Source organism: Dasypus novemcinctus, chromosome 23 (assembly GCF_030445035.2).
Source record: "Dasypus novemcinctus isolate mDasNov1 chromosome 23, mDasNov1.1.hap2, whole genome shotgun sequence".
Taxonomy (NCBI): Eukaryota; Metazoa; Chordata; class Mammalia; order Cingulata; family Dasypodidae; genus Dasypus; species Dasypus novemcinctus.
The window spans coordinates 33802848-33822444 of record NC_080695.1 but is presented as its reverse complement, the minus strand read 5'-3'; the positions used below and the strand labels follow the sequence as shown (position 1 = coordinate 33822444).

Sequence of the window (19597 nt, the reverse complement as noted above, 5' to 3'; positions counted from 1 at the left end):
TCTCTGTCGTGGTCTCTGGGGGAGCAGCGGCAGTCCCCCAGGTGCAACGGTAAGAACCAGGAAGGAATGAGGGCCCAATAGTGGGCTCCTGATACTAATGGCTATGCTTGTGAGCCTATATGCCTGCAATAAGAACAAGGCCTAGAGCAGCATTGTGCCTGGGAGTTTCCTCCTGACAGCCTTCATGTTACTCAAATGTGGCCACTCTCGAAGCCAAACTCAGCATGTAGATGCAGTGCATTCCCCCAGCGTGGGACATGACACCCGGGGATGAGCCTCCCTGGCACCGAGGGATCACTACCAAATACCAGCTGAAGATGCAACTAGAAAATGACCTTGAATTAAAGGTTCAATGAGGATCAGCAGAATATCCCTGTCTACATATAATAACATGACTTTAAAATGCTGTTTAACCTAATGTGAGGGGGAAATGGAAAGGAGAAATGAGTTTATATGGCTACGAGTCTCTAAAAAAGAGTCTGGAGGTTGTCAGAAGGATTGCCCTTATGCACACCTGAGCAGAGTCTCAGAGACAGATAAAGTAGATACAACCCCAATTATTGGTTCTTTTGAGGGATAAAGAGACCCGAGGGTTCTATGGTCATGGCAGATGGGGTTCACTGCCGTGTCAGATGGCCCTTCTTTGGAGCTGGTGTTTCTGCGTGATGGAATTGGACTCAGATGGGATCTCTTTTCACAAGACTTTCATGCTACTTTACTGGAATTGTAGTTGGTGTTGGGGTTTAAGATATATTTAGAGGATTTGAATCTCTGGACTGACAATATGATAGGCAGGCCCTGAGCCTCAACAGACTTCAGCTCCTACACTCTAATTTATTGGACTTACCCCACTCAGCTAACATGGAGTTGAAGAAGGTCAACCACCACACCATGGAGCCTAGAGTGCCTACAACTGAAAGCAGGAGGAGTGCATCCAGTATCCATGTGGAATCTAAGCCCCCACTTGACATAGATGTGCAATGGACACAACCAATCCAATGTCCACAGAGAAAATGTGGCATTGGTGTGGGAAGGGTGGCCATGGTGCTGGTGGGTGTGGGGAATGGGAGGAAGAGATGAGATGGAGAGGCATTTTCGGGAGTTGGAGTTGTCCTGGGTGGTGCTTCACGGACAACTACGGGACATTGTAGATCCCCCCAGGGCCCACTGGATGGAATGTGGAGAGTGTGGGCTATGATGTGGACCATTGACTATGGGGTGCAGCAATGCCCAGAGATGTACTTACCAGGTGCAATGGATGTGTCATGATGATGGGAGAGAGTGTTGCTGTGGGGAGAGTGGGGGGTGGGGGCGGTAGGGTTGAATTGGACCTCATGTTTTTTAATGTAATTTTTTTAAAAAAATGAATTAAATAAAAAAATTAAAAATAAATAAATAAATAAAGTACACACCCTGGAAAAAAAAAAAAAGTTACAGCCAACTGCATGGACATTGTAGGTGCCATAGATCCATCTACTGATTTCCTCTTGATTATATCCAGAAAGTAATTCCCTAAGAACAGACTGGCTTTTTTTTTTTAAGATTTATTTATTTATTTATTTCCCTCCCCTTCCCCGCCCCCCCCCCCATGCCTCCATCCTGGTTGTCTGTTCTCTGTGTCTATTTGCTGCATCTTCTTTGTCCGCTTCTGTTTTAGTCAGCGGCATGGGAATCTGTGTTTCTTTTTGTTGCGTCGTCTTGTTGTGTCAGCTCTCTGTGTGCGCAGCACCATTTCTGGGCAGGCTGCACTTTCTTTCACACTGGGCAGCTCCCCTTACTGGGTGCACTCCTTGCACGTGGGGTTCCCCTACGTGGGGGACACCCCTGCGTGGCAGGGCACTCCTTGCGCACATCAGCACTGCGCATGGGCCAGCTCCACACAGGTCAAGGAGGCCCGGGGTTTGAACTGTGGACCTCCCATGTGGTAGACAGATGCCCTAATCACTGGGCCAAGTCCGCCGCTGGCTTTATTATTTTTAATTGAATTCCAATTCCCATAATATACCATTAACCATTTTAAAGGGAACAATTCAGGGGCATTTAATACATTTACAGTGTCGTATAGCCATCACCTCCATCTAGTTCTAAGGCATTTCTATCACTCCAAAAGGAAATCATGTACCAATTAAGCAGTCTTTCCTATTCCTCTCTCTCCCCAGGCCTGTCAACCCCTAACCTGCTTTCTATCTCTATGGATTTAAGTATTCTGATATTTCATATAAATGGATTATGCAACATGTCACTTTTGAATCTGGTTTTTTTTTTCAATTCATAATTTTTTGAGGCTCATCAATTTAGCATGCATCAAAACATGATTCTTTTTTTTGGTTTAATAATATTCATTTTGTTTATTGATTCATCAGTTGATGGAAATTTGGGTTGCTTCCACCTTTTGGCTATTGTGAATAGTGCTGCTATGAATATTTGTGTACAAATATTTGTTTAAATACTATTTTCATTTCTTTTCAGTATATACCTAGGAGGGGAATTGATGAGTGAAATTATAATTCTATGTTTAACTTTTTGAGGAACCACCAAACTGTTTTCAAAGCTGTACCATTTTACATTCCCACCAGCAAATGTTAGGGTTCTAATTTCTCTACAACCTCATCAACACTTATTTTCCACTTTAGTGTTTATAGCCATTGTAATGGGTGTCAAGTAGAATCTCAGTGTGATTGTGGTTTGCATTTCCCTGATGACTAATGATATGGGGCATCTTTTCATGTGCTGCTAATTATTTGTGTATATATATATATATTTCAGAGAAATGTCTTCAATGCCTTTGCCCTTTTTAATTGGTTTTATTTTAAACATTTCATTTAAGTATAACATACATACAGAAAAGTGTACAAATCATAATAGCTCAATGAATTTCTCAAAGTGAACTTATCCATTTATCCAATACCCAGATCAAGAAATCTAGCCAAGTTAACAGCATAGATCAGTTTTGCTTATATCTGAACTTTATATTCCCATGTATGTACTCTTTTGTGCTTGGCTTCTTTGGCTTTAGTTTTGTGAGATTCATATAACTGCTAACAGTACACTAGATTTACATTTTCCATATTGCTTCCTCTCTTACTCCCTTTAAAGCAATATCCTATCTTAGCTGAGATTTGAAAGATGAGTAGGATTTCACTAGAATTAGCATAGTTTGGGTAAAGGAAATAGACTGTCTAAAGGCTTGAATGTGAGGGAAACTAGGACTCTGAAAGTCTGTATTCAATCTGGAGCAGATATTCCCTTTTTAGTTAAGCTGTTATTAAAATTACAAACATTCACATAATTTCCAGTTTAATTCCCACTATAAACAATGTTGAAATCAATATCCTTCTATATATTATATTACCTACTGGAGTTTGTATTTGTATAAGGTCGATTTCTAAATAAAAGGCTTGTTGGATCAAAGAGCATGTGTATTTAATATTTAATCAATACTGCCATATTTTGTAATAATATACTGTGACAATTGACATTTTCTCCAGTGATGTATAAGTACCTATTTCCCCTCACCTTTAACAACTTTGGATATATAAATCATTTAAAAATTTTTTTACCAAGCTAATGGTGAAAATGTTATTTCTCTTGCTTTGATCTGAAGTTTTTCTGGCTTTTAGAGAGATAAAGTATCTTTTCATCTTAGCTGACCATTTGGAGTTCCTCTTTTGCAGAGATTTTCTGAACTGTTGCCATCCAAACAGGGTTAAAAATTAGAGGCCTTGGTCATTTCAGCTTTACCTCGGGTTGAAAGACTGGGAAGTTTTCCAGCCAAAGAATTTCTTAGGAAGACTATCATCCTAGCCCACCAGTTTTTCTAGTGACTTTGGGAGAATCTACATAGCTTATGGAGACCATCAGCTCACACAAAAATTCTTTGGTAGTGGAAATATGTTGTTTTGTCTGAATGAAATTCAGTTTTCCTCTGGAAAGCCACTGGGTTTTGGATACTGAATCCAACCTTGGCTTCAGCCAGGGAAAGACACGTCTAGAGAACTGAGAGGTAATTGACCCAGGGATAAGGAAGGATGTTACCCTTGAAGTGAAATTTGAATGAGGAGTAGAAGTTAGCCAAAAGGGTGAAAGATGAATCCAAATAGAGGGAAGAACAGGGAGACCTGAGTATGTGTGGCTCATCCCATCCGTTGTTTAGGGCTCATATGGCAAGAGATGAATGAGTCTTGCCATATGAGAAGATGAGGTTGAGCTGGCTAAGAGAGTGTGGCTTTGCTCTGAAAGCCATGGGAGGCTGCTGAAAGGTTTTTGGATTGGGGAAGGACTTGATTAGATTGACAGAGTGGAATTCGACAACGAAACTATCTCATTGCAGAAATTGCTGGGTGTTTAAAAAATGCTTTTTTTTCCCTCCTGCATGCAGTTAGACTTAATATTTCCCAGACTCTTTTGCAGGAATAGATTAAAATTGGGTGAGTCAAGGAGATTAGGTAAGGCATTACTATAATAATTCTGGCAGGGAATCTGGGCCCATGAAATGGGGAAATTAATAGGTTATTGTAAAGGTTGAGAGAATGTTTATGAGGTGTTCAGTGCAGGGGCCAGCACTTGGCAGGTGTATAATTAATGTTAGTTTGGTTTTTTCTTCAAGAGACTAGGGAAGAACTGATGATGGCCTGGGCTAAGATGGGAGAGAAATATTTAGGAAGCAGCAGTAACAGGATTTGGACAAAGAATGAGGGAGAAGAGGAAGCTGAGATTTTGAAGACTGTCATCTGTTACCATTTATAGGACATGGGAGGAGGGGTGTAGGAGGCAATGTCTTGTACAGTGTGCTGTGGTATATGGAGGAGGGAGAAAACAGGTCTAAAGGTAATCAGCAAAACAGCAGTCACCAAACCTAACAAGTTCTGAAAATGTCCAATAGGCACACTGCATACCCACATATCTAACTTAAAAGAGCTGTCAGCAAACTGCCAAACTCTTGTGGAGATATATCCACTTCTGTCCTGAAGCAGCTACTTTTTATCTAGAGGAACCTGGGCAAGTTCTTTAACTTCTATGTGCCTCATTTCAATCATCAGAAAATGGGTATGATAAATAATAGAACTTATCTAATAAAGGTATTGTGGATTTATGCACAGTGTTGGAAATGTAGTGAGTGGTCAATAAATGGGAGAAACAATCATTAAAATTCCCTCAGCTCTGATATGATTTCTCTATCCATGTAAATATACATATATATGTGTATATATAAACACTCAGATGATAGTGATTGCTCCCAGTAGGTAGTTAAATATTTGTTGAATGTATGAACAAAGAAACTCATCTTTCCATCCCTTCTTCCAACCCCCCTGTCTCCTTTCCTCCCTCCTTCCCTTTCTCTCTCCTTCCCTCTCTGCCTCCTTCTTCCATCCCTTCCTTCCATTTTCCATCCTTTCATCCATCATCCATCTGTTCATTCATCCATCCATCCATCCATCCATCCATTCATCATCCATTCATCTATATTAGAAAGGCAGCACAGTCTACACATTTTACAATCAGACTAGCTGTGCAACCCTGGGAAATGTGACCTTCCTAAAACTCCATTTTCTCATCTCTAACATGTCTATAATAATAACACCTACCTAATATGATTGTTTTGAGCTTTAAATGAGATAATGCCATATAAAGTACTTAGCCCAGTGCCTGGCACATAGAAAGTGCTCAATAAATATTATTTATAACATAAATATATAACCTTTAATAATAGGCATGGTATGTACTTATTTGGCACCGTCATCAACATTTTACATTTACTGACTCATGTAAGCCTCACTACCCTATGACACTGACACTGACATTACCATTTCCATTTCACTGAAGAAAACCAAGGTGCAGAGAGTTTAAATAGTATACTCAAGATTAAGTAGCTAGTTCATAGCAGAACTGGGATTTAAACCCAAGCAGTTTGTTCCCATTGTCCACAGGCTTTCTCATGTATCACACAGCCTCTTGTTAGCCCCTGTTGCCCCCTCCTTATCAGTGAACTGATTATCCATATATACACTCAGGCTAGCAGTGTGGGGATGTTGAGGCCTCACATAGGAGGATATATCCAAGGGAGTCCATAGGAAAAAATAATTGAAGATGAATTTCCTGTTGCTTGACACATGCAGTCCCAACCTGATGAGGACTTCCTTGAGGTCCAGGCACATGTGGTGGTCTCTGATGGAAACCAGTGAGTGATCAAGGGGAGCTGGGGAACTAGATTCCCCATTTCCTGCTGTGTAAACCCTGCAATGCACCCTCTAGATGATGCAACAAAGCTCAGCAATCCTTGACCCACCATGCCCTGCCCTGCCCTGTTGAGATAAAAAAAGAAAATGTTTCTTCTTTGGGGCTTCAGAGCCACCTCCCACCTGTACTTTATTGCTTTCTGGGCTCCCAAGTGGAGCCTCTGCAGCCCTATAAAGGAGGTAGAGCCTGTAGTGGGATCAGTGGCCCCTGTCCTGGAGATAAAGAGTGTCCAGGAGAGCAGGTGCAGGTTTCCCACCAGCTCAGGCAAGAGCTTCAATTCCTATTACACTTCAGCCCTGATGTCTGGGGAGGTGAGTGTTCTATAGGCATTTTCTCTCTAAATTGGCAGTGCAAGGGGTTGCTGAAAATTAATTCAAGTTTTGGGAGCTGGGGGTTTCTGTCTGGGCTTTTCTTCTCACCCATGTCCTCTCTCCATTTTTCCTTATTGCAGTTAGCAGCATCTATGTGTGACCTTGAACTTGGCAGTGATAAAACTAAGGAACAAAGAATGGGTGGCTGGTGGCGAACATCCTGGTATGAGCGGTTTGTGCAGCCCTGTCTGGTTGAACTGCTGGGCTCTACCTTCTTCATCTTCATTGGGTGCCTGTCAGTCATTGAGAACCAGATGGATACTGGAATACTTCAGCCAGCCCTGGCCCACGGGCTGGCATTGGGCCTCATCATCGCCACTTTGGGGAACATAAGGTGAGACCAACTCTAAACATTCACACTGGTGCTAACTTGGGATGTCCTGGGGCTAGGAAACAGAGCAGGGAGCAAAGGCAGGGACCCCCTGGGCACATACTGAGGATTCCAAGGGGCACTGTGGATAAGAGTATGGATGTGGAATCAGTCTGCCTAAGTTCAAATCCTTGCTCTGTGGCCTTGGGAAAGTCATACTCTAACCCAAATTTCTCCACCTATAAAGTGGAAATAATAGAATTCTTTTAAAAGCTACATTATTGTTTTTCAAGCCTATACATATATATGTCTATAGGCTAATCATGGGTCAGGCACTATTCAAATCATTTTATGTATATAAACTCATTTAATCCTCACAACAGCCACATGGGGTGGGTACTATTACTAGCTCCTTTTCATAGCTATGGAAGAGAAAAGTAACTTGTCCAAGGTTATATGACTAGTAAATGGCAGAGCCAGGAACCAAGGCCAAGTTCCCAGCCCCGGCCCCTGAGTGCCCCATGGGGGGTGGGGGGGACTTGAAAATTAAGATTAAGATAAAGATGAAAACAGAAGAATGATGTAACAAGTGCAAAGAGCTCAGCACTTATTAAGCCCTCAATTGATTTTGGTTGTTGTGTTGTTGTTATCATTAGAAAGTGGTAGTCTAAGGGCTTCTATGTAGGAGAGCTGATGTACAGAAGAACATATTGGGAGTGGGGATCCTGTTGAGTACTTTCCAGGGCCTTTTCTGCCATTGCAGATGGGAGCTCAGTGGGGCACTCCATGGGTTTCCAGGGGAGCCAACCATAATGATGACTTTCTGAAATGGGGCACTGGGGGAAGTGATCTAGGACAGGCTAGTCTGTATTCAATCTCAGAAACTAGATTGGGCAAGGAAATTGAAATACTATTTCTAAGAAAATCAGAAAAAAGAAAAGGAAAATTTTATTGTCTCTCTTTAAATGTCCTAAGGAGGCTGCAGGTGAAATGAAAAGCACATTATGTTTTTTTTTGGATTTATAAAGGGTATTTATTTGGGGTAAAAGCTTACATTTACAAGGCCCTAATTCAAGGTAATTAATGCCACTGAATTGTACACTTAAAAGTGGTTAAAATGAGAAATTTTGAGTTGTATATATGGTACTACAATTTAAAAAGTAAAAAAGAGAAAAGATTAAGGTGAAAAACAGTTTTATCTCCCACCCCAGTTTTCCACTTCTCTTCCCAAGAAATAACTAATGTTACCAGTTTTTGAGCATCTTTAGAGAGAAATTTTAGGTATAAACAGATCTTTGAATTTGTGTCCTTTCCCTCACATAAACAGTAGCACAATCTATATATAGAAGATATGTCTTCAGGAGACTTACTCTCTAAATATTTCCTGAGTTAGCATACTTTCTCTCCATCCTTACTGCAATTAATCTATCCACTGTTGAAGCATACAAGTCTCTTACTTTGTAGAATGTCACTCAATTTTGCTTGTCTGGTGTTCCTTATGATTAAGTTAAATTTATGCACTTTTGAGGTTTTTGTTATTTATTTAAGAATATGCACTTGTCAGTAATACCACAGAAAGAATATTATGTCCTTCTTAAATGCTTCCCGTCAGAGGGTACCTCATGTCAGTCTGTGTAATTGTTGATATAGTGAATTTTGAGCACTTGTTTAAGGTGGAGTGTGCCAACTTTCTCCATTGAAAACTCACCAGTTTTCCTTCTGTAATTTATAAGTCACCTACTGAAAGATTCTTTGAGATGATATATAACTTTTTCTTCATAAACCATTCATTTCAAGGTTTTTACATACACTGACGTTTTTGCCTGAATCAATTATTACTCTGATGACTGCAAAATAATATGTACTCGTTTTTTCACTGTCCTCAAGTTCTGCTGAACTCTAGAGCCAGGCTCGGTCGGTAGCACCAAGAGCTGTCTCTGCCGCCTGCAGTCTTGTTTACCATTTTCAGGGTGCTCAGAGGAAGGGGAATTCTAAGGAAGACTGAGAAATATTTGGGGCTCAAGGTGATGATATCAGGTACACTGAACTTGTTTCCGTGCCCCTCATTCTGGTTCCAGGGAAATCAAACAGTTACTAGTGAGGTTGGTGATATTTTGGATAGCTTCCAGACCTTGAATTCTCTCATCTCAGAGACTTTGTCCTTGGTCTTGTCTTTGCTCTAAGTCCTTAACAGGTTCTCTTTTTTTCTGACCACGGAATCTAGATCTTCGGTTTTGAAACCAAGTCTGGACTCTTGACTCTGAAATCCCAATTTCTTTAGCAAGTTGTTCTCTGGAACCAATCCCAGGGTAAGGGTTGTTCTCAAAAGCTTCGATGAGAGTGCATAGTTGGGAAGAGGTGTAGGGGGTACGACACCGTCTGGTTTCTCTACCTAGAGTAGCTTGAACCTCTGCAGGGTGATCTTGCCCGTGGTCTTGGTTTGAGTCGAAGTCTTCCTCGGGTTTCCCTCTTCTCGGGAGTAAGTGTCTAGCTCTTCGATTCTGAAACCAAATCTGGATTCTGGACTCCTCGGTGTTAATTTCTAAAGCAAGTTTTTGTTTGGTAGCATAACCCGGGTATGGTTTTTGGTTGAAAGCGTCAATGAGGATTTTCAACTGATCCGCTGTGAATTTAGTGCGACGGCGCCTTCCACAGACAGCTATGATCTTGTTTGATGAGTTGTCCTGGGCCATGTTGGAAGGGATTCCTGATCTTCAAAAATGCAACTAGGATCCACACTATGTTTTGTTCAGATGGGTCCAGGGTTGAATGCAATCTTTGTCACTTCCTAGCTTCTTCACTTAGTTGAACCTCTTTGTGCACAGTGGTATAAGTGGGGTAGATAATATTTATTGAGTACTAATAAAATGTCAGGCTCAATTCTATGTGCTTTATGTGTATTATTTCATTATATCCTTTTAATAGCCTTACAAGAAAGGGATCAATGAGACTCAGAGAAGTTATGTAACCTACCCAAGGTCACACAGATATTCAGTGGCAGAGCTGGGATGTGAATCCCGGCCACCTGACTGGAGAGACCATCTTTATGCATTGCAGTATACTGTTTCTTGGTAATACCAACCTATTGTTCAATCATGTTCTTTTACAATGAATATTTACTGAGCATCTGTGGTGTACCAGGCACACTGTGTTCCAAAAACCGACTTCGAGGCTGTTGAAGAGATCTGACATAAGGCATGTAAAGCACCCAGAATAAGGCCTGGCACTTGGTAGATGTCCAGTAGATATCTGTTGTGTGAATTAATGAACTAATGAATTAACAAACTAAGAAAGTGTCTTGATTGTTTTACTTTGATTGTGAAGTTAGTCTAGGGAACATGTATGGTCTTCATATAATCCATCCCTCTCCTGGTAGAGCCACCATGTTCTATGTAACAGTTTCTCTCCTCTTGTGGACCAGGGAGAGGTGGCAGAGAGGCCAATGGCATGAGTTTCCTATAGAGTTCAAAGCCAACTCCTCCTTTCCCTAACTTCATGTCTGTGCTTTCACAGAGCCTAGGCTAAACTTGGTCATGGACCCAAATTGAAATCAAGTAGGCAGCCCTTTTCTGGCTGCACCCTCTCCTGAGCCTGAGCATCATCTGGTGCTACAAAATCATCTGGTGCTCACCTCAGGGTATGGGCATTGAGCTGAGCCAGACAATTTAGGAGCAGCTGGTCCTAAGATATGAGGTGCTTAGGCAAAGTATAGGTCTTCCTATTACCCAGAGCTTGATCCTTTGTTCAGTCTCAGAGCAATGCCCTGTGTCTATTGGGGTGGTTAGTCCTGTTGGTGGGCTCTTAACATTTTGGGGGGCACTTGGGCTATTTTGTAACATGGGAGTTCTTGGGGGTCACTTTCACTCTTGGGTTTAATGGTTGAGCCTCTGAGAATAGTTTCTCTGTCAGTGTGTGACTGGGTAGGATATTGATGGGAGTAGCAGGAGCACTTGGTAGACCTCCTGGTTCTGGGACCTGGGCTGATTGGGCATCTTGGTGAAAGGGAAGGCTCTTTACCATGAGCAACTGGAGGATTGACCAACTTGAACCTGCCCTTTAACCCACAAGTTTTAACATTGTGCAACCTTAATCCACATCCCAAACCCAAGATATGAATCCTAACCCAGTCACGACCCTCTACTCCTACCCCTAATTCTCAATGCTATTTCCATCCTGAATCCCTAACCTCATTCAACCCTAATCATAATTTCAGCCACCGACCTCCATAATCAAAATCTGCATTTTAACATTTTGTTGGCTGAGCAGTTCAACCAATCAGAAGCTCTTGTTCAGAGCCTGGTTACTTATAAGGGAGGCCAAGAGATATCTCTTCGGCTACTGATTTGGAGCCTGGGGTCTCAGTCTGACCAGTGGCCCTTTCTGTGGCCACATCTCTGAAGGAATGGAAGGAACTCTGAGGGAATTTGGAAACAGCTGATGGTCTCCCTATACATTCTTCCTATAAAAACATCCCGGAGTCTAGGCTTAAGGTAGGACATGGGCTGCTCTTCCCTTCCTTGACCTTACCCCTAATTCCACACGTGGAAGTTCAGGATAAATGGGAGTGATCTGGAGCCCATCTCTCTTTGGACTGGGGCCCTTGACTGGCTCTGGCCTGACAAGGACAGCTAGGGGCTAGTTGGGCACATTCCTTCTCGGGACCTTGGCCTCACAACTTCCTTCTGCTCTTATTGATTTCAGTGGTGGTCACTTTAACCCTGCAGTATCCCTGGCAGCCATGTTGATTGGAAGCCTCAACCTGATGATGCTCTTTCCCTACTGGATATCCCAGCTGTGTGGGGGGCTGATTGGGGCTGCCCTGACAAAGGTGGGTGATACCAAGGGGTTCTGGGCTTGTGGTCCAGCTCTGATGGAGCTGCTGGTTGTGTGTGTGTGTGTGTGTGTGTGTGTGTGTGTGTGTGTAACAGTCTGACTCTGTTCTTCCAGTGGAACTGGATGGGCCCTTTCCTCATTCAGATGGGGACATTTGAAGGCCCTTTGCCTTTGGTTCCCTTATACCAATCCTGTTCTGTCCATGTCTGGATACAGTCCTTCCTTGAGCAGACCAGAAAGCAAGATTCAGGACTGGAGGTTTCTCTTCCTGAGTTCATTTCTAGCTTTGGAGTAGATTTGGATAATTTGAAATTTTTTTCATTCATTCATTCGTTCATTCATTCGTTCATTCATTCATTCATTCATTCTAGAAGCATCTCACTGAATAAAGGCATCTCACTGGATAAAGGGATGAATATAGTAATTGTCCTGGAAAACTCCTGAACAAACCTCTCCATTGTATTCTCCAGTTTGCCCACCTTTAAACTGAGTTACTCTACTTCTAAGGGGAGTTAATATTCTATTTATATTTGGAATCCTCCCATCCCAATAGGAAGGCTGACTCTTCCTCTTACTCCCATAATTCTCATATCTCCACACATAACTCCATGGATGAATTACCCTGGACTCTTAGATCTAGCCTCCTTGCTCCACACATACCCATATCCCTCTCCCAGGATGGCAGAAGCTGCCTCCACAAGAGACCTGGAAGCAAGTTTTCACTATCATCACTGAGGGTCCTGCTACTCAAAGTGTGGTCCAAGGAGCTAGCACCCTCAGCAGAACTGGGACCTGGTTAGAAATCTCAGAATCTCAGGCTCTGCCCCAGACCTACATAATCAGAACCTGCATTTTAACAAGATCCCTGGATAATTTTCTCACACATTAAAGATTGAGAGGTGCAAGTAAGGTCATAACTCTTGTCATTTACTTGGTGGCAAGGAGACCCTCTCTAGGCTTACAAGGTTTTTGAAAAATTATTAGTCTTTTTTTTTTTTTTAAAAAAAAGATACATAGATTTAAAAAAATGCTACATTAAAAAATATGAGTTTCCCACAAATTCCACACCCCACCCCATCCCCACTCCTCCCACATCAACAACCTTTTTCATCATTGTGGCACATTCATTGCATTTGGTGAATACATTTTGGAGCACTGCTGCACCACATGGATTATAGTTTACATTGCAGTTTACACTCTTCTTGTCCTTCCCCTTCCTTTCACAAGTCCATGGTCCACTCTCCAACTAGCCTAACCCTTCAAAACCTCTAGGCTTCTCCTATTCAAACTTCTCTCTCCCTCCCTCCTTCTCTCCTTCCCTCCCTCCCTTCCATCCTTATTTTCCATAAGAAAGTCTTAGGCCAACCAGAGACCCAAGGTGTAGGCCTTGCTTAGTATGTGTGTGTGCATGTGGTTGGTGTGGAGGAATGTGTGTGCATGTGGATGGTATGGATAAATGGAGGAGACCTGTGAAACTGAGTGTGGTTCCAACTACAGCTCTAAGAGCTGGCCTACTGCAGATTTTGGCCTCAGATACCATTTTGCTGTCCCCCCTCAACTCCCAGCCCTGTTATCTCCATGTCCCCATTTGAGACCCAGGCCTTATTTCCCTGTCTGTAGAAAGGGGCCATGAACTTCCCATTCTGATTCTCTGTGGACCACATCACCAAGACTCTTATTCAAGCCTTGCCTCTTGCAAGCTTGTCAAATATGATGATGACAAATATAAAGCAGTAGCTAATGTACTTAGCACTGAACACACTGTTTGTTGAGCACTTTACATTTAGCCCCCCGATAATTTTAAGAGAAGCCATAGCAAGTCCTTAGAGAGTCCTCACAATGTACCAGACCCTGCAAGGACTTTACATGTAAATCAGGAACTACTATTATCATCCCAATTTTACAAATGAGGCAACAAAGGCAAGAGACGTATGTACCTTGTCCAAGTTCAGATGAGCTGATAAGCAACAGAACCCAGATTTGGGGCCCAAGTCCAGAAACTTGTCTGCTCCACTGTTTGCCTTCTTCAGGAGCTATGATAATTCCTGAGTCTGACTGTGAAGCTAATTGTGTTTAAGCTTCAGGGATCTCCTTGCACAGACCCCTCCCAAAGCCCCAAAAGGGGCCTAGAACTGTGGTCCCCTGATTATATACATGCATTTGTAAAGTTTGCAAAAGTAATATTTTTGTATTCTTTTACGAAGTGAGTTACATACACTTCAGGCCTACAACATCTGGAGCCATCATTGGGTTACTTCCATTTTTCAGTTGAGCAAAATGAGACTCGGAGAGGTTGGAGTAAGTCACATGGACTCACACAGTAAAAAGTGAGAGATCTTCAATGCCATCCTTTTATTGAGATGAAAAAAAGTGATAGATCTGGGATTTAGACTTAGATACAACCCACTGCAAAGTGATGGACCCCTTTGTATTTAACCATAAATCCTCACTAGTTCTAAAAGGGTGGGAGTTGTAAATTTTTGGACCCTATCCCTTCTACTCCCAGATATTTCCCTGCCTCCACATTTTGGCTAAGCTGCTTCTCTCCTTAGGTGGTGAGTCCCGAGGAGAGGTTTTGGAATGCATCTGGGGCAGCCTTTGTGACAGTCCAGGATCCCAGACAAGTGGCAGGAGCAGTGGTGGCAGAAATCATCCTGACATCCCTGCTGGTACTGACTGTATGCATGGGTGCCATGAATGAGAGGACCCAGGGCCCACTCGCCCCCTTCTCCATTGGCTTCTCTGTCACCGTGGATATCCTGGCAGGGTGAGCTCCTGGAGGAGGTTGGACCTGCAGAACTTACCCAAATTTTCTTATAAGGAGACTTAAACACAGAGAGGTTGAATAAATGTCACACAGCCAGGAATAGCTGGGATGGGAATTGAATCTAGGTCAGCTTGAATCCAGACTTCACATGGTTGACAATTGCTTCACTTTGCTTTATAGATTCAGTTGTCACTATGGGCTGGGAAGGTAATACAAGTGGAGAGAGTGGGCTGGCACTGGTCAGACAACATGGAGTGGTGGGGACTGTAGTATCTAAGAAAGCCACCACTAATTAGGTCTAGAAAGTTATTGTGTGGAGATATGAGCCTGGGATGACTCTCCATTCAATTTTATTCGAGGGAAGCCAGAAATCTGGATTTTTACATGAAAATGTCTGATTTTTGCAGGATAAATAAAATGTTTCTGCTTGTAGTATTCATTCAGCTAGTTGTCAGCCAGATTTTAGCCTCTGGCTTATAAAGAGCATGCATATTTTCCTCATCTGAGACAAAGAATTTGGATCTTAGAACTTAAATCACAAGTTTCAGGAATCCATCTCAAGACACTTATGTCATACAGTGGAATTCATTAGCTAATAATTGAAAAGTTCACAGGTAGCACATTTATTTTGAGCCTCCAGAAGGCTTTGGGAAGGGGTTAAGGAGGTAAGTTTGGGGCAGAGATTATTTTTTATATTTCATAGATGAAGAGACTGAGTCTCAGAATGGACAGAAGTGGCTTATTAAAGTCACTGTGTAGTGAAAAATTAAATGACAAGTCTGCTAAAGGGGATGAGGGGGCCCATATTTATTGCTCAACTCATTTTCTTTTGGACACTGAACCAAGTCTAACTTTTTTCCTGAGTGAAGTCTGCAACTCTACCATCATCTTATGAGAAGTTTACTCTTGGGAGGGATGGACAGTGTGTGGGTATATCCGTGGCAATGCTTTGCTATTGTGTAGTGGTATTTGGTTCACTTAAAAGCCTACTGAATCATCACTTTGACCTTGGTTCCTAAGGAGGGATGGGGCAGTTTGAATCTCTGGGACCCCAGTTTGAGGGAGTGGGGCAAGAATACAGGCACCAGAACAAGAAGGGTGCAGCTGGGGAGCAGTCCCCCTATGGCAGTCCCTGGGACCTTCATCCTGGGTGAACTAGTTTATAGTTAACACTTGTATATGATTTTTTTGTGTAAGGCATGGGGCTGTATATTCATTTTCTCATTCACTACTGACAACAATCTATGACAACACTTCAATCTTACCAGTGAGAATGAAGCACAGAGAGGTTAAATAAAGGTTAGGCTGCTAGAAATAGCTAGGCTGGCTTTTGTATCTAGGACATCTGGTGCAAAGTTCACAAGGTTGATAATTCTTGACTTTGTTTTATAGACTTTGGAGAAGACCTAGATCTACCTTCTCATCCTGCCATCACTGATCAGGCATCCTTTTTTAAAAAATATATATATTTTATTTATTTTTAAAAGATACATAGATCATACAAAATGTTACATTAAAAAATATAGGAGATTCCCATATGCCCCACTCCTTACACCCCTCACCCTTCCCACATCAACCACCTCCCTCATTAGTGCAGCACATTCATTGCACTTGATGAATACATCTTGGAGTACTGCTACACAGCATAGATTACAGTTTATATTGCTGTTTATACCTCTCCCAGTTCATTCAATGGGTTATGGCAGGATATATAATGTCCTGCATCTGTCCCTGCAATATCATTCAGGACAACTCCAAGTCCCAAAAATGCCCCCACTTTACACATCTTCCTTCCTCTCCCTTGCCTTCAGCATTAGGCATTCTTTTTTGAACATTTTGCAAGAAAGGTGTGAGGGGAGTGTCAGGGAGGGGTTGAGCCTTTTGTGTCCTAGTGTTAATAACCTGTTTACTTTTGTCTTCTTCGGGATACATCCAGGAACATATGATATTATAGCTGCTTAGAAAAATTTTCTTGGTGGTGCACAAGCTAGGCCTAGTGGGGGAAATGAACTTGAGTTGAGCTGGGGCCTGGATGGTGCCTTGCTGACCAGTGTGGGTGGGCATTTGCAGGGGCACTGTGTCTGGAGCCTGCATGAATCCTGCCCGTGCCTTTGGACCTGCTGTGATGGCCAACCACTGGAGCTTCCACTGGATCTACTGGTTGGGCCCACTCCTGGCCAGCCTGCTTGTAGGAGTGCTCATCAGGTAGGTTGTGACATAAAGTCACTGGCCCATCTAATGGGCCAGTTGGCAAAGCTCCCAGAGAGCTTAAGGCTAGAGGGCTAGGTTTTCACTAGGTTTTGGAGAAGAGAATGGGTAGCCTTCTTCTGAGCAAAGAATATGGCTCTAAGACCTTTTATTGCAAGTGACAGAGATTCACCTTAAGGCAGGGAAGTCCTTGGCTAACATAAATGAAAAGTTTACAGGTAACATTGACTTCAGGGAGGTCCTCAACTAATGTCTTCAGAACTTGGTCTTTCTTCTTCTCTAGGCTCTACTTTCCTCTCTGTAGGCTTTATACATAGATAGGCTCTACAGTAGAGGCAAAAATGTTCACCAGCCACTCTAGGCTTATATCCTAGCAACTTGGTAATTCCAGAGGAAATAGAGCTATAGTTCTGGCAAAAGTACTGGGTCTAATGTTTACTGGTTTACTGTGTCTATCTCTGAATCAATTACAGTGGCTACGGAGTAGGCACTCTTATTGCTATGTCTGAAGAATGACCCTACCCTTGGAATGGGGATGAGGTGAGCCTTACCTGAACAACCATATGGATGGAGAATAAGGGAAAAAGAGTTCCAAACAGGGGTTTTGCTCATCTCCAGGGCACCCAATTTATATAGGAAAACCATGAAAATATCAGGTGGCTCAATTTATATAAAGTACAATATGAACAGTGCTCCCTGGAGTTGTACTATGGATAATCAGATGATAGTAACAAAAGAATTCCAGGTAGAAAAAAATTACAGAGTCCCCCTCCATCCTGAATGACTACTTTTCCTTGGCCTGTCTTTCTATGAACCTTAAGAATGTTTAAGGAACTATTCTTTCTGCTCTAGGTAGTTCAGAGATTAGTGTCTAGATTTGGTACAAGTTTCCCACTGTCTGGGAGAGGGTAGGTACTAGGCTGGGCTGTTCTAGACTGCTTGAACCATTGGCCACCTACAGTCCCAGGAACCTTTATGACCTAATATGTGGCTTAGAAAAAAGTGTCACTAACTGTATTTGTCAGCCAGAGGGGTGCTGATGCAAAATACCAGAAGTCTGTTGGCTTTTATAAGGGGTATTTATTTGGGGTAGAAGCTTACAGATACTGGGCCATAAAGTATAAGTTTCTTCCCTCACCAAAATCTATTTTCATATGTTGGAGCAAGATGGCTGCCAATGTCTGCCAGGGTTCAGGCTTCCTGGACTCCTCTCTCCCCAGGTCTTGCTTCTCTCTGAGCTCAGGGTTCCTCTCTTCCCAAGGTTTGCTTCTCTCTAGGCTAAGTGTTCCTCTTTTTCCAGGGCTTGCTTCTCTTTCCACTGTGTGCTTACTTCCTGGGGCTCCAACTTAAGACTTCAGCATTAAACTCCAACATCAAAATTCCAACACCAAAAAACCTCCAACTCTGTCCTTTGCCAGATCTTTCACACCCAACTGACATGGCCTAATCAAAGCCCTAATCATAATTTAATCTTGCCCACGTACAAACCAGTTTAAAAACATAATCCAATATCTATTTTTGGAATTCATAACTATATCAAACTGCTACATTTACAATTCTCTGTCTGTTGCTTTCAGAGGGACAAAGATTAGCATCTTCAGGAAAAGAGATGGAAACCAAACAGACGACAATTCCTCTCTCTCCTCAAAGGGATCTGGCTCTTGAAGTTGGAAAGGCTCAAGAATATATTTATTTGGAGATTTCTGGGCCATAAGACATTGATGGAGGCCTGGGTCTCTTTCCCAGTGGCTAAGAGACCTCATTGGTCCATTTTTCTTGTAGGTTCTTCATTGGAGATGGGAAAACACGCCTAATCCAAAAGGGTCAGTGAAGCTGAGCCAGTGGAATTCCTGCTGCCCCTGGTGTTCTCAGAAGACCCTGGATTACAGACAAGGCAACTTCTGCATTTCCATATAAGGCATATGCTAAGAGGAGCGACTGACTTGCTTCCCCTGACTTGAGCCTGGCTTCTCAGATAGATAGACTGCTGCCAGATCCTGTATGTTCAAATTTCCTTCATGCACATCAGAGACTACAGCCTGGAGAATGTGCTGTCAGCACCTCTGAGAGAGAGAGGTCAAAACAGGACAAGAGAAGAGTTTTTCTTGACAGGGAAGGTCTCAGGAGAAGAGGTCCCAGCTGGAAGAGGTTGCTGTTTATATACATCAGCTCATTTCTCCTACCCCTTTTTCTCACCTTCTCTTGTTCATTGATTTCTTTGTCACAGAAAGGTCCTCTGTGTTCTGACCACTTCCTTGTTTTCTGACTGCCAATCTAGATTTGTTGTAAATAGCCCAGTATTTCCTTCAATGTGCCACTGTCTTACCTTTCATTTCAGAAATGGATACTGCTGGGAAAGAAGCAAAAGTTCAGAGTTAGCATTTGTATATCCAGAGTCTAGTTAAGCTTACAGTCCAGCTTAGAGTCTAGTGTCAAGGTAGGTACTTAGAGTGCAGTCCATCGAGATCTATCACTCAGGTAGACCCATTTTAGAGCCCAGTCTGGAGATCAGCATCCATTCAGGGTCTCTGCAGATCTCAGGACCCTACTTAAAAGCCCAACCTAGAGTCTAGGGCCAAGTTTAGTGCCCAGTACTATCCACCATATAGATTAGCCCATTCCAGTCCAGCCAAATACCATACTCAAGCTGGGCATGAGAATGGGCACAGGAGTGGGGCAGAACTGCAAGAATTTTCTGAGACAGTAGAAGTCCGAGCAAGTGGCCTGCAGAGACACTGGCATTTAGAGAGAAGTTATGAATATAATGAATAAAAGAGGATAAAAAAACACATTCTGTACTTCACACATTACAGAGAGTGTATCCTCTCTGTAAGAATCTATGGACCATTTACAAATGATGATCATTTTAAT

The 19597-nt window shown here is 42.5% G+C and overlaps 2 protein-coding genes across 3 annotated transcripts in view; one reads left to right on the top strand and one right to left on the bottom strand.

The window, feature by feature from the left end:
* AQP8 (aquaporin 8) overlaps positions 1 to 19019 on the top strand; it is a 46221-nt gene extending 27202 nt beyond the window's left edge. Inside the window, exons 2-6 of one of the 2 annotated variants that reach the window (XM_023583936.3) lie at positions 6689 to 6942; positions 11620 to 11746; positions 14304 to 14518; positions 16589 to 16723; positions 18304 to 19019. In XM_023583936.3, coding sequence (XP_023439704.2) covers positions 6689 to 6942; positions 11620 to 11746; positions 14304 to 14518; positions 16589 to 16723; positions 18304 to 18391 — 819 coding nt within the window. In that variant the 3' untranslated portion in view covers positions 18392 to 19019. Of the gene's footprint in view, positions 1 to 6688; positions 6943 to 11619; positions 11747 to 14303; positions 14519 to 16588; positions 16724 to 18303 lie in introns of those variants that run through there. The other variant, XM_058286169.2, reaches the window with a different exon arrangement.
* LOC105744418 (double homeobox protein A-like) lies at positions 9066 to 9611 on the bottom strand. The gene has a single exon (XM_012518574.1). The coding sequence runs from the start codon at positions 9609 to 9611 to the stop codon at positions 9066 to 9068; it is 546 nt and encodes a 181-aa protein (XP_012374028.1).
* Positions 19020 to 19597: the final 578 nt, after the last annotated feature.